Here is a 15515-nt window from a genome sequence, read left to right on the forward strand (position 1 = left end):
GCCTCCCTGGGGGTGGGAAGACACAGGGGAAGGTAGCAGCAGCAGTCCCTAGAGGAACAGCCACAGGTGCTGCTGGAGTAGCTGGGGGCAGGAGCAGGGTGCCAAACAGAGGCACATTTACCTCTTCACAGTGGGGATCTTGCTGCACATTAGGCTGAGGCAGTGATTCCTACACATGCCTATCAACTCTGGAATTCCAGGCCTGGGGAAATCCTTACTGTGGGGCTCCCAGAGAGGCAGATTCTGGAAGCTTATTCTAAAACTTCCTGTCTCTATGGCTGAGATCCTAGACACTCTTGCTCAAGCCATGCTTAAAAGTTTTAGGTCAGTCAAGTGGACTCTTACATACCCTTTACATGAAGCTTTTAAGTTCTTTTTCCATCTAGGCTGATGTACCAGGATGAGCAACTCAGGGAGGGCAGATCTACCTGGCTAAGGACAGGGTGGAACAACACTGTTGAATCTCCTCTTGGCTGCACAAGTTCCTTAAGGGCATGAGGGGCAATACAATTCACTTTAGGAGAAGATGATGATTTATTATTTAAAAGTTTATTCAATAAAGTATACCACCAGCAATGTACTCTGATTAGCAGTGACAACCATTCGGACAGCTGGAAATACCTTCATGAAAGGGGTCTGCACATTCCTACTGGCTTTAAATTTTAAACAACGCCACAATTTTATGTGCTTCTGGATATTCAATAAAGGCAAAGGCAGCTATAGCAGTGAAATGTGCACCTACACTCCCTGTTCTATTATGTTGCTTAATGCCCAACGTGAAGTGCATTGCTCAACATTAAGCCCATTACGTATAACATCAGGAAATCAAAGCATGACAAAGGACCAAATGGGAAACATTTTTGCAAATCAAATCACAGTATCTATTTTAACTGGGAAATTAACTGCTTAAGAAGTATTGTTGATTTTTTTTAAAAAAAGGAAGTAAAAAATGAATTCTATCAGCATGTAACTACCCAGGCCTACTACATAAACTATCAGAAAAAAAATCTTAATCTTTTCCCTTCAAAATGCAAATCCAAACCTATAAAATGAAAAGCATTTAGACTTAAGGGACCCCTTCAGAAAATGTCAGCTGTTAGCTTTCACTCCTATTTCTGACTATGGAAAAAATGAGAAATTCTTATTTCTGGTGTGGAGTGAAATATGCTATGATGATCAGAAATAAGACAGTCAAAATCAGGTACATGACATTAAATTTATAAGCTAAGTACAGACATACAAAGAGCCCAAGCCTGAATTGGTTCAATCTTTGCAGGTTAGTCTAACCTGCATAGACTGAACCAAGTCACAAGTAAACAGACATTCACTTTTAATTCTGGAAATGTAGCTACATGCCTGCAGTGGCTCAGGCCAGAAGCCAGGGGGTGCCAGAACAAGTCCTCGGCTGAAGGGGAATTGAGTGGGGGAGGGGGTGGGCATGGCCAGGCTCTAGCAGGCCCGAGTATGATTGGGGAGTTGTTTAAACCAACACGCTGGCCTGCATCCTAGCCCCCCCATCCTCGGTCACTCACTGCTACAGCAGAAGATGCAGAGGTGTGGCCAGATCCCCATACCTTGAAGGGAAGGGGGAGTTTAATCCCCCAATGCAAGGGAGGCGGTGCAGGTACAGATAGCCTACACTTATGCGTCTGGTTGCTGCGGCCCCAGATGCCAATAGCCTGAGGGGAAAGAGGGGGTGTTAATCCCCTTGTTGCAAACAGGACCAGGTACCTCCTGCCTCCAGCCCTGCGTGGACTGTTAACAAGCCACCTACTCCCAGAGGCACTGGGTGCTTAGGCCAGGAGCGTGGGCAGTGGTAGGTAGAAGCAATGGACTGCTGCAACCCAGTCTAGCCTGGCCACGTGGCTCAGGTGTGTGGGAAAAAGGTGACCTGCAGCAGTCTGCTCAGAGCACCCAGCACCACTGTGAGCAGGCTGCTAGCGATAGGTGCCTCACCTCCACTTGCCATGAGATGGTTTGCTCTGCTGCTGCTGGGAGAGGGGCAGGAAGCCACACTGCAGCTGCAGTCCACCTGCAAACTGCAGCCACCATGCAGGGCTGGAGGCAGGAGGCAGTGGGCACTGACCCCTGCCTCCTAGGGCCACCCCAGCTTAGGTCACACTGCTGCAGCAGGAGGCAGCGGTGGGTTGGGCTCCATAATTAGCTCCAACTCCACCATACCCCACCTCCGCGCCTGCATCCAGGTCACATCTCTGCTGCTCTGCCCCCTCCCTGCAGCTGGACCTGCACTGGCCTCAGGCACTGCTCCTTGAGGGACTCAGCCCGGGTGTTGCAGCATGGGCCCTGCCTGAAGGGAACTTCAGCATGAGATGGAAACAAAGTTGTGTCGGTGCCCATACCACTGCTGCATGCAATGGGGAGATTAAGCCCTCCCCCTCCACTTTCCCTCAGGCTACCAATGTCTGGCTGCCGTGGCTCCAGGTGCATGAGCAGAGCCTATTGGTGCTTGCACTGCACCCTTCAACCCCCTCCCCTGCAAATGGGGGTATTAAACCTCCCATTTCCCCTCAGGGTACCAGGGTCTACCTTCTCTCCTGTCACTGGAACAGAAAGGGGGCAGGGTTAAGAGCGCTGGGGAAGTCTGGCAAGGGCTGCTACACCCATGCCAGGCAGACCCAGCTGCATTCCAGAGCAGGGTTTTGCACCCCCACCCCCTTTTTCAGCCAGCCAGAGCAGTGATAGTGCTCTGGCTATGGAGGAGAGTGGTGGGGCTAACCCTGCTTGGCTGGAACAGATAGTGCAGCCCAGCCCAGGGCTGTAGAGCATGCTGGAGGACTCCAGTTCAAACAAACCAGGAAGGGGTCTGGGACAGAAGTTCCATAAACCAGTTTGACCTCAATCAGTTAAGTCTGATACTACATTCAATCAGGTTTATCTGAAACCAGTTTTGGCCATTCTGAAGCTGGTTTATGTGCACTGAACTTCTGTTCTGGTTACAGGTTTAAACCAGTTTCTGATCACTTAAACCAGCTTATGTGCCACTCCTGTCCCGACCCATGAAGTACTCTGGCTAGCACAGTTAATGTCCAAGTCTGAAAAACTACAGACCTGGGTTCTATTTACTCAGGCCCCACTACACGTATTATTCAATGAACTGGTTAACTGTGCAATTAAATTTAGACTGGCTACACATACAAATTAACTACTGCACTAGAAAATGGTCTACCCTGCTATGAAGTTAGAGCTGAAAATGTAAACCACTTCATAGGTGGTTTCTATCCAGCTTTAAATTTGAACATGCCCCTGCAACTGGGAGTCCAGCCATATAGCAAGACTCCCAGCTGTGGGAACACCCCATGTGTTGCCATGGCTGTAAGTCTCATCAGTTAGAGTACTCAGAGCCCCGTCAGCATAGCTATAAGGAGTGATAAGATCTGATGCTGGATCCCACAGTCGCATCTCCCACAAGTCCAGCAAGTGCAATAGTTTGGAATGAGCACCAGATCCTATCATTCTTTTACCTGAACATCTAGAAGGGCCCCAAAATGATCAGAAGTGATCTTCTGTAACTTTAGCAAGTTATGGAGCAGGGGTTGGTGGTGAGGGGAATACTAACTAATACTAGACTGCCTTTTAGAGTTGACATTCATGGCATTGGTCTGTAAGGGCTGCAACATGAATGGAATTAGATACTAAACATTAGAAGTAAATTTTCAACATGGGTTTTAGATCCCTTTTCTGTTAACCTACACAGCATTTTAGAAAGCACACTAGTGAATTGCCCATCAAGAATGACAGCAGGGATAGAGCGCCACCATGACAGTGGGGATGGAGGGGGAGGTGCCCCCCCCCCGGCCAGTGCCATGCCACACCCCCACCATGCCACACTGCTGCCACCTCCAAGGAGCAGGGCTGCAGCCCTCCCCTCCCAGCAGTGCTGGCCTTGCCCCCCCACCATTTCTGATGGGCAATCCACCCTGCATGCAGCACTGGCTGCATCTATATCTATATCTATATCGAGAGAGAGAGAGAGAGAGAGATCTCACTATGTAACAGCAGAGGTGCTACCCACTGATGATGCCACTGGCAAATATGGCAGGCTATCTTCATAGTTTCAGGGTCGGAAGGGACCTAATAGATCTTCTAGCCCGACCCCCCGCCAGGGCGGGAGAACAACCCCAAAAAAAGCCGCCCTGACTGTGAAGTAGTTTTTTCGGATGTCCAATCTGTACCTCCTCTCCATCAACTTGTGCCCATTATTCCTTGTTATGCCAGCAGGGGCTAGGGGAAACAGCGTCTCCCCCAAACCCTTCTGGTTCCCCCTAGTGAGTTTATAGACGGTCACCAGGTCCCCCCTCAGCCTTCTCTTGTGGAGGCTGAATAGGTTCAAGTCCCGCAGTCTCTCACTGTAGGGTCTGCCCTGTTGTCCCCGGATCATGCGGGTGGCCCTCCTCTGGACCCTCTCCATGTTGTCCACATCCCTCCTGAAATGGGGCGCACAGAACTGGACACAATACTCCAGCTGCGGCCTGACCAGCGTCGCATAGAGGGGGAGGATCACCTCCCTGGCTCTACTCGAGATGCACCTGTGGATGCACGACAAGGTCCGGTTAGCCCTGCCAACCATGACCTCGCATTGTCGGCCCATGTTCATCTTGGAGTCAATAATGACACCAAGATCCCTTTCCGCCTCCGTGCTCTCAAGTAGGGAGTTCCCCATCGTATAAGTGTGCTGCTGGTTCCTACTACCCAAGTGCAGCACCCTGCACTTGTCCGTATTGAAACGCATCCTGTTCCTGTCTGCCCACCCCTGTAACCTATCCAGATCCTTCTGCAATCTCTCTCTCCCTGCTAGCGTGCTCACCTCCCCCCAAATTTTGGTGTCATCAGCGAATTTAAACAGGTTGCTCTCCACCCCAACATCAAGATCGCTGATGAAGACATTGAACAGCGCAGGGCCCAGGACCGAGCCCTGGGGGACTCCACTACCCACCTCCCCCCAAGTCGAATATGATCCATCCACCACCACCCTCTGAGTGCGACCCTTCAGCCAATCTGCAATCCATCTGACCGTGTAGGCGTCTATGCCACAGTCGCCTAGTTTATTAATTAGGATGGGGTGAGAGACGGTGTCAAAGGCCTTGCTGAAGTCCAGAAAGACTACATCCACCGCGACGCCTGCATCCATGGCCTTTGTGACCTGATCATAAAAGGCAATCAGGTTGGTCTGACATGATCTCCCCCTAATAAATCCATGCTGATTGCCCCTGAGCATCATCTCTGATGCCGGCCCATCACAAATGTGCTCCTTGATGATCTTCTCAAAGAGCTTCCCCCAGGATCTTGGCGCTAGCTACTTGGCCATGTCTCACTCAAGGAAAATACACCACAGTTTAAAACTGATGGAGCAGAGAGGACTATAGACACTTTCTTTATCATCCCCCTATTATTGTACCTTGAACTTGGCACCTTTCAAATTAAATTAGTATAAGTCTGGAAGCCACAATAACTTGATTGATATTTCATTTTCACATTTCTAAGGATGAGCATTAAATAACTCAGGGTCTCCCTATAGATGGAACTGCAATAAAGTTATTTCCAAAGCATCTTCTTTGTCCACAAATATTGGTTTAAGAAGTCCGCCACTAACCTTGAATGATGAGGTTGATGTAGCAGAGTATCCACTTGCTCCAGATACGAGAGACACCATGGAGCCATGGCGTCGTAGACTTGATTCTGATCCATAGCCAGATTCAGTCTTAAGAGAAAAAAAGCAGGGTAAGACTTTTAATAATGAAGAAATTATGAAAGCAGGAAAGACAAATGTTATTTCCTCTGAAACTGTCAGAACATTTTTTTAAAACCAGGAATTAGCATGGGTTTAGCAACTCAATGTATTTCTGCAATCCTAAGTGCATAGTTGAATGTAATGCTTTGAGAATAGTTGCTAGGAAAACTAAGAGATTTTGACTTTCTAGTTTGAAAAGACTATATAATTAGGAGAAATTTAGAATTGGTATGTCACATTATTCCTCAAATTACAAAATATTATAAAAAAATATTAGAGGCTGCACAATATTCAGCAAGAGCAATATCTGAAATAAATTTTGCAGTTGAATTGAGTTAGGCCAGGGAAAATGTAAAGACTCCTTTTCTTGGACATTTAAATCCAAAAGCAGGCATTTTACAGAAAGCTACAGCTACCATGATTATTCATGAAACTAAAGTATAGCTTTAGATTGAAGAAGACACCAGCCTGAGTCAAAGCTTCCAACCATTCAAATAAATCAGTGGAAAAAATTAAAATTAAAACCAAACCCAAACCAAAAGAAAGGCTCATCTGCAAAGCAGGTAATGGTACTGGTACGTCAGTAGTACCAAAACTACCACTGAGCTTGAAGGGCCCATTGCTTAAGTTCTATAATTATAACCTCTACCCTGAAGAATTCAGGATCTAATACAAGATAATATGAGATAATGGAAACAAGCAGCAACAAGGAGGAAGAACAGCAACAAGTTAATGTTGCTACATATATTGTTGCTGCATATACAAATAGATCATTTTGAATTTTTGGATCCTTACCTAGTCATTCTAAAGGCCTGTTTGAGATACCATATTTACTCAAATATAAGATGACGTTCCCCACACCCTCACATCAGCATGGGGGGGAAAAATGCTCCTCATCTTACAGTCACATAAAAGGACATTTCATTAAACACATTTCCTATCATTTAACTGCTGCAAAAAGCAGCATGTGCTCAGTAATGGAAACCAATTATGAAGTTAATTAAATGCAGCCAACACTGACCATAACTATATTGGCCTACACATGGCCTATATTAGGGAAACACACTGATGGCAACCTACTGCAAGAATAGCTTAGGGCAGTCCATCTGAAGAAGATGCATGGTAGTGCCTATATAGAATCTAATTGTTGGGAGGAAGGGTTGTGTCTTATGTTCTAGGTCATCTTATATTCATGTAAATATGGTAAGTGGCCTAAAGAGACTAGTCTATTCATGCTATCTGATGAAGCAGACTAGGCCTACAAAAACTTAGCATTTCTGAATGAGATCATCTTTAAAAGGTGCTGCCATACTCCACTTTCTGCCAAACTAGTTTAATGGCAATGTTCTTTGTATAACAGATACCTGAAAGAAAATGTATGGGGAGGAGGGAAGGGGGAGGTTGAGGCCAGTATGGTAAGAGACCGAGTCAAAACTAGTAACAACATTATGAAAGGCCTTGGAGATAAGAGAAGCTTCCATTTGAAACAGTGGAGCGATACAAGAGGTGAGAATAACATGGATTGAGCATGACATAACAAGGACAGACTCAAGACAAGGCTGCAGGAACAAGTTCACAGGATTTGGATACACCTAAGAGAAAGGAGAGGGAGAAATCAGAGGACCCCTAGATAACAGATCTGGGGCTGAAGGAGAAGATACAGGATCTGATGAGCGAAGAAACCTTAGGAGTATAAGGATTTGAGTTACATAGGCATTAACGTAGCAGTTAAAGTAGCATGAGTTCGAGAGATCATTCAGTGAAAATGAGACGTTAGAAGAAACAATGCAACATCAATGCTCTTTAAAACCCAGAGTAGGAAAGATCTATTGAAGAAGTGGCCACTGAGCTACAGGGAGAAACATGAAAAGAATAATGAGCAGCAAGCAAAAAGTAAGACATTTAAAAGGGAGACTACATATGAATCAGTGGCATTAAAAGCAAGAGGGAAGAAGATTAAGATGAAGATTGTGAGATATGTAGGTTTGGTCACGGTGAGTTTCTGCAAGGTTTACGTGAAAGCAGACAAAAGGTGGAAGCCAAACTATATAAATATATAAGATATGCTTAGATAAAAATAGGTGGAAAAAAGTATCAAAGCTCTATGTGCATGGCTAGAGATGAAGTTAAAAAAAACAAAAACACCAGAGGAAGGGGGGGGGGTAAGAGTGGTGCAGTTTAAGAGGCAGTAATGTGAGGATGAAGAGAGACTCAGAGCACATTTGTACTGTAAAGGTGAATCAGAGAGAAAGGAAGGGGGATACAAAAACGGTAAAGAGAAAGAAGGGGATCACACCAAGGTAAGTGGAAGAAGCTGGTAAGGAAGCAAGTCAACAAAATCTGGTGGTGTTACAGGTTAGGCAGTCAGCTTTATTAACTAAACTGAATGTTTTTTGAACTGTCATTCCCATTTGTCCCATTCATTTTCTCTTCACAGAACATATTTAGACAACAGGATCTACATGCAAAATAGAAAACGAGCGTTACACTTTATATACACTTGCTTGGTACAATGCTGTTTACAGAATTACCACAACACCCAAGAGCCCATGCTGATGATTTCAAGTGGGAGCTGAAGCCTAATGTAAAGACTTTGACAAAACAGAAATCACACCATCTCTCTGGAAATGCACAGATATTTGGTTTTGCTACCAATTAGGTCACATGGGATGAAGGTTTTTAGGTCACAGATCAGGGATCAGAAGAAACTAAATAAGGTGATGGTGTGCCATGTTTTCACTCTAACATCATTCTAGAGCACACAAGTGAAAAAAAAAAGAAAAGAAAAAACAGTTAATTAAAACGGGGTTGACTGGCATTTCTATAATTAAAGTCTAGAGAAAACTTCTATTTTATTCAGGATACATTTTGGGAAGGTTTTGACACAACATATTCCCCCATAAATCACATTTAAAGGTGTTTTCACAAAGTACATGCAAAAAGCGCTAGCAATCTGACTTCTGCACTTTGTCGAGTTCATATTTAAGAATTATTTTTGCTGTTTATTTCAGAATTTCACTTACAAATAGATGATTTTGTTACATTTACAAACTGACTGCCAAATATAATTTTTATTCTTATCTTCAAATACTCATTTATCACCATTGCAGTGCTCCCCATTTTTGCACATAATTACTGTGCAAAGACTTCAAAGAAACAACAAAAACCATTTAAGTAATATCTTAAAAGACTGTCTGAATTTAAAATACAAGTGAAAGATTTTTGGTCTATCAATTGATACAACAGCTTCTCACACTAGACTCCGAGAGTATCCATGCTGCTTCCATGACGAGTGTGGAAGCGCACAGACAACGGAAAGACATTCAAAAAGCCCAAGCCTGAATTGATTCACCCTTTGGAAGTTAGTCTAAGATGCACACCATAAACTGATTAATAACTGGACAGACATGCTCTGTTAAACCAGGAAATGCAGGCACATGCCTGCAGTGGCTCAAGTCAGAAGCCGGGGGATGCTGGAACATGCTGAAGAGTTCTAGTTTTTTGTATGTCTTTTTGTCTCGGACCAACATGGCTACCAAGCACAACCCTGAAACATGGAAGATGTCGAATTGTAGCTGATTTTGGATTTTAAAACTTAATTGCAGAACAACAAGAAAGATTTTTTTTTTACCTCCCTGCCTGCCATCTGACACCTCTGGGGAAGGAATTCTACCTGATTGTGTGATGGGCAAGTTTGTTTTTACCCTGAAATAAAATAGTTTTCTGTAGCATACTGTTAGGTTAACAATGATTTAGATTATTAAATAGTATTAGCTTTGTAGCTAAACACAAGGCATGACCTGTGGCCTAGCAATGTTGCTGACCACAAGACAGAATGATAGCTAAGCCAGCCATTTTCTTATGTCAAGTGCCTTAACCATTTTGTTAGAAAAAAGCAGAAATTAAGTCTGTGTACTGAGTACCAGCTGCAGCTAGGAGTGAAATAAGATAAGGGGGGCCCAGAGGGAAGAAGATGGTACAGTGGAGTACAGAAAATCAGATTAGAATGTGTAAGATAACACTAACTTTTTTCTTCTGAAAAAAGTACTGAAATTTGTAATGCACCATGTAAGGAGATGATTACCATAAGTATTGCATATTCAATAACCTTGTAGTTTTCTTTGTTAGAAAATGTATAAAAGACAGCCCCACCCTTAAGTCGGGGCCATTTTGCCTCTTCGCTGTTTTATGGTCTTTACTCGAGTAAATAAACTGCAGTTAACCCTTCACCCGCGCCTGTCTGGTCTCTAAGCAGCTAGACAACGGACACTAGGGAGTTTTCTCCCACGACAATTGACACAAAGAACTACTCAGCACAGCTCACAAAGTTACTCTCATGGACCCAGGGGGACAGTCTTCCATCTTCAGTTCCCTCTAAGCAAAAATGAAGTTTATTTTCTACCTATGGGGACTTTTTACCATCTTGTACCATCTACACTTTTCCCAGAGCCTGACGAAGGGACTTTGATCCCAAAAGCTTGCAGAAAAGGACAATTTTCTGGTCATGTTCCAGTTGGTCTAATAAAAGGTATTGTTCTGGAACCAAGAGTTCTAGTTTTTTGTATGCCTTTATAGTTAGGCATTCAGAATGGCTTTATAATGTAATTGTAGCTCTCTGCATTCTTTGGTGAAGCTGTCTGCAACTTCTTTTAACTGTTAATCAGCATGTATGATGTGACTGTCAGGTCTTTGTCAACATTTGCCACCTGGCACTAGCTTGCCTCTCTCCCCGCTTGGGACAAGGGGCAGAGACTGAAGCCAAAGTCCTGGGGGAGAAAGGGGACAGAGTGAGCAATTAACTCCATCCCTGCCTGTTTGCAGGCAAGTCATGGAGGTGCAGCTGGGGCTGGCAAACAGCAGCTGTGGTCCCCAGGGTTTGCCAGCAGAGCCCCACACAGCCCAAGAGCATGCCAGGGTGCTGGGGGTATCTTAAAATCAGCAAGGGGTCTGGGATAGACATTACATAAACCGGTTTGAGCCAAATCAGTTATGTCTGATACTACATTCAACCAGGTTTAATCTCAAACCAGTTTCAGCCGTTTTCAAACTGGTTTATGTGCAATGAATATCTGTTCTGTTACAGGTTTAAACCAGTTTACGTGTAATGTCTGTCCCTAGCCAAGCAGTCTGCCGACTCTCTCTTGCTCGGCCTTCATAGACCAGACCTTAAGCACTATATCTTGATTAGTGAAATCCTAAGGATGCACCAAAAAAACTGACAAAGATAGAGAGCCTGAATACACCTTTGGAGGTATGTTCTGGGCGGTGATAAACTGGCTATGCTGTTTAATTTGCAGCCCTGACACAAATTTAGCAGGAACAAGTGAACAAAATGTGCTTCTCAAAGGTATTCTTAGGTTTACCAGAGGCAGTCTAAATATCTTTAGACTAAGGAAGACAGAACCTGTGTTAAAGTAAAAACAACAAGAGTAGAGAAAAAGGAATAGCCACTTGCAGAGGCAGACATTTTCTTCATTTGAAGATAACCCAGTTCATTAAAGAACGAACAAACAACCATATGAAAGAAAGAACCACAAACCCTACCTCTTAAATCACCTGAGTTCACACCGTGAAATATAGTGCCACTTACATTAATACTAACTGAATTCAATTGTAGAATAAAAGCTCAAGAAAACTTAGAAATATATTGTTTGTGGAGAGAGGATTAAGCAGAAATAAAAAGATACCTTTATAGCAACATATTTATTGGACAATCATTTGCACTTGTATTTGATAATTCCCTTATTTAATTTCCAGGTTTCAAAACAGAATGCAAGAAAGCAACTTCATTTTTTTTTCTTAAAGTTGCTAAATAAATAGAACACACACAATTTTATCAATATTTATACTCAAAGAACAAGCTCAGCAGACTAAGCAGCATACAAAAACATAAATCAAAAGAGCATATGTTTACAGGTAGCAGTGGCAATTATCTTGCATTAGAATTGTGTTTTAATAACCACTGTAAGAAAAAGTGAAACACAAGGGAAGGAAACTATTAAAAAACAAGAAAGAGTATTTTTAATTGATGCACAGACAATCGTGCAGCAAAATTACCAGGTATGTGCACAAAGCTGGAATAGAAGAAAAAGTAATGAAAGCATGCATCATGCAAAGCCCCACCATTCTACTACTGCAACATCTAAACCACAATAGGTCATGACTGCACTTATGTCTTGTGAAGCAGGACATCATCGGCAATTCACTGTAGAAACTACTCAATTATGCTGTAAGGAATGCTGAAGCAAGCCTCTTCCATTCACTTTAATTTACCAGGATAAAAAATGAAAAAACAGTCACCGTCTGCATGATGAATAGGATAATAGCCACTGCTAAAAATGAACAAACTGTTTACTGAAGTTGTATCAATCAATATATAGTATTAAATACCAATGCCAAATTACCATGCTGAATATCCAGATGCAATTTCATTAGAGTCCATGCTATGCTCAAAACTGCCATTGTTTATATACTGCAAAACCTTCTCCAGATTTCTCTCTCTCTGCATGGAGTCCATTATTCCTTTTCAAGAGCTTTTTCATAAAAAAAATGAGAGAAAAAGAGCCACATGATCAAAGCCTCATGTGATGCTTTGCTGGTGCAGGTGCTGGTAGCAGCAACAAGACATCAAGAAAGGTAGTTTTCAGCAAGAACAATAGCGAAATGCATCCAAACCATCATTTCACAGACCTCCACCACGGCTCACTGATCTGCCAATTAAAGATTTCCTAAAGTGGGTCAATAATGCTCCAGAGTGAAGCACAGACCCATGGGAAGCTCCTTTACTTAAATAAAATAAAGCATACCATTCCTTTCTACTGTTTCACACATTTCTTTTGATAGTATCTTGATTTAACCCCATCCTTCATTCCAATATAAAATAGAATGTTTTAAGAATGATCTATTTTCAAATCAGAGGTGCGAGCAGCAGACTGCTTTGCTTCCGAATATAGCACCAGCTGTAGGAGCTAGCAAAATGGAAATTGGACCAAGATAATGTAATGCTAGTCACTAACATTTCTAGGATTTAAAGTGCTACTGTTGTTAACCCCATAGACTTAAAAATCAAGGTATTAAAGGGTAAACCAAGGAAAAAAAAAAAAAGCATAAGAGGCAAAAGGCTTGAGGATACAGCGCAAGGCAAAAAAAAGTGAAGAAAATGAAGCAGAACAAGAACAAGGAAAAAAGAGAAAGAGCAAAAATGAACAAGATGGATGGCAATTGAAAGAACTACAACACCTTTTGTGGAAGTGAAGGAAAGATGTCTGATTTCTGTGCTTCTATTTTTTTTTTTTTTTAATTACTGCAAAGAAATCAAATGTGCATGAAAGAAGAGAAGGTTACATTTTTTAAAAACCTTCAGACAGCCATACACAAATGATAGAGTTGAAAAATAGGCAAAGACATGGCAAAGCAAACAACGCACCTAGTAAGCATAACAGGAAACAGATGATAGAAATATCCTGATCTGGAAAGTATTATCTATAACTACAGGGAATGCTTGCATGTTATCTTATAACCGCTTGCTTGCTACTGAGGTGCATCAAAGGAGGCTTTATATAGACCCCCCCCGGAAATTAAAGTAGCAGACACAAGACACCTCAGGTAACAGCGGCTGGCAATGATAGAACCAATATTACTTTACTTATGTTATCATGACTAGAATGGTTTAAATTTTCTCAAAGACTAAGTGTGGGATCAAAGAGAATCCTAAAAATAACTGCAGAGAACAGATGATATGGTTAGGTGAGCTAGGATAGTCTCTCCAGAAAGTATCAGTGAAACCAGACAAGCAAAAATGCTTAACAGTGGCAGCTTCCTCCTCTACCAGAAATTGAGCTACGTGGGCACAGGTAACTTAGAAAGGTGAAAGCATCACTCATTTCTGTAGACCTGTTACTTCTCACCCTTTTATGTGCTTTTCACCTTTAGGTAATGAACAAATAGTGCTGTGTTTTAAGAAGTGGATTCTGAGTTCTTGCAAGTCTATGTGGTGACAGACTTCTGAAGGGAAAGTGAAACAGTTTGGCAAATCCAAGTTGGATCTGTACCATTAACATGGCCAAAAGCTAGGAGGCTGAAGCCTAATGAGCCAGTTAGAGTGGTTGCACCGTGCAGTTCAAGCCAAAGCAGGAATATCTAAGGGCAGCCATCTAAAAAGGGCTAAATGAGGTCTACCCCATAGCTGTGCAAACACACACCAAGCACAGACATAAGATTTTGCTGCCCAGAGGGCCCTGGTAGTCCCAGAATGAAGGATATTGCACGGGGGAAAAACACTGGATGGAATGGAACAGAAAACAAAGGAATAAGGTAGCAGATAAGTAATAGGGGAACCAACAGATGGCAATGTTTAATCCTGTAAGAATTATGAATTAGGAGACCACTGCAGGCTGCTTTTTATTTTAAGAACACACATTACTGGGAACAATCAAGTTGGACAAAAGCTTACTCATGTAAGTATTATATCCTTAATTCCCAGGCCCCTTCCCTATTCTCTCTTATTACATACATTTGTCTCTCTAAACCCACCAAGACTGTAAGTACTTTAGGGGCAGCCTGATATATATTACAGGGGCAGCCTGATATATATACAACCACTGCTACAGTTGAGCAGAGTTGCCAACACAAGAGCAATTTTTTTTTTTAAAAGATAGTCTGCATACTGACAACCAAAATGTTGTAATATGGTTGATGTTAAAATTCCTACATCTGAACCCCATCCTAGCCACTGATATCCAAGGCCTGATAGAAAATTACATTTACATTAGGTAAAAACATGTCAGTAAAAGAAGTTTGGCTGTCAGTAAAAAGGCTGCTGATTGTCAGAAACAAACAAACAAACAAACAAACAAATACAGGGAGGATTGGCAATCAATCCTGCTTGTGATGGACAGAAATTCCAATCAGATATGATGATCCCTTTCAGGCATTAAATTCTGAAAGTTCTAGTAATGACTGGTTCAGAAAAGATCTTTGTCAAGGGTTTTCATAGATATTTGCTGAAAGCAAAAGCATTCTGAAATTCAGCAATCTTGGGAGTCACCTCCAGGTTCTGGAAAAAAACACATGCTCTATGGAATACACAGAAACCTTTTTACCTCAGTTCCTTCCCAGGCTGGTCTCTGCAACTTCTAATGCCTTCTGTGCCTTATGCCCTTTCCTCCTAGCCCACACGCCAGATCTGGCCCCTGACACCTTGTCATTCAGCCCATGGGGCTCCCCACAATTCCCACGGAGCCAGAAGGTTAAAACACAACTGATAGAGAAAAAACGTAGATTGCTAGTTTTCCCCTCCCACTCACCCTCAAAACATGGACGTGGACTGCTTAGGTTCCTACCAAAACAGAAGAAACACATCTTACATATCATCTGTCTTAACAAGTTTGGAAGACATCCAAAACCAAGTGCTTTGGAGCATACACATGTAACACAACCAGTATTGAATCAATACCTCCTAAAACATACAGTGGCTTCCAGTCTTGCCTTCTCATAAAGTTGTAATATAACATTTGGAAATATAACAATGTGGTACATAAAAATCTAGGATGTATAAACAGTATAAAAAAGTGAAATTGAATATCAATAAGCTTCCACATAGTACACTAAGAACATAAAGACCTACTAAAAAGTTAACTCATTGCTGCAGAAATCCCAATTTGTTGCATAAATGTTGGGGAGGGGGAAGAAGGGAAAAAAAAGAGGGCATTGCCTAATTTGTGACTGCATACAAGGCATTGGTCATGGTTAAAGAAAATTTATGTGC

The 15515-nt window shown here is 42.5% G+C and overlaps 1 protein-coding gene across 1 annotated transcript in view; it reads right to left on the minus strand.

Annotated features, from left to right (window-relative positions):
* Nucleotides 1-5719, minus strand: part of COL4A3BP (collagen type IV alpha 3 binding protein) — a gene marked incomplete at its 5' end in the record, with an annotated part of 54206 nt that extends 48487 nt beyond the window's left edge. Inside the window, one exon of the mRNA XM_006034632.1 lies at nucleotides 5612-5719. Within this exon, the coding sequence (XP_006034694.1) occupies nucleotides 5612-5719 (108 nt within the window). The remainder of the gene's footprint in view (nucleotides 1-5611) is intronic.
* Nucleotides 5720-15515: the final 9796 nt, after the last annotated feature.

This window comes from Alligator sinensis, unplaced genomic scaffold, assembly GCF_000455745.1.
Source record: "Alligator sinensis unplaced genomic scaffold, ASM45574v1 scaffold290_1, whole genome shotgun sequence".
Classification (NCBI taxonomy): Eukaryota; Metazoa; Chordata; order Crocodylia; family Alligatoridae; genus Alligator; species Alligator sinensis.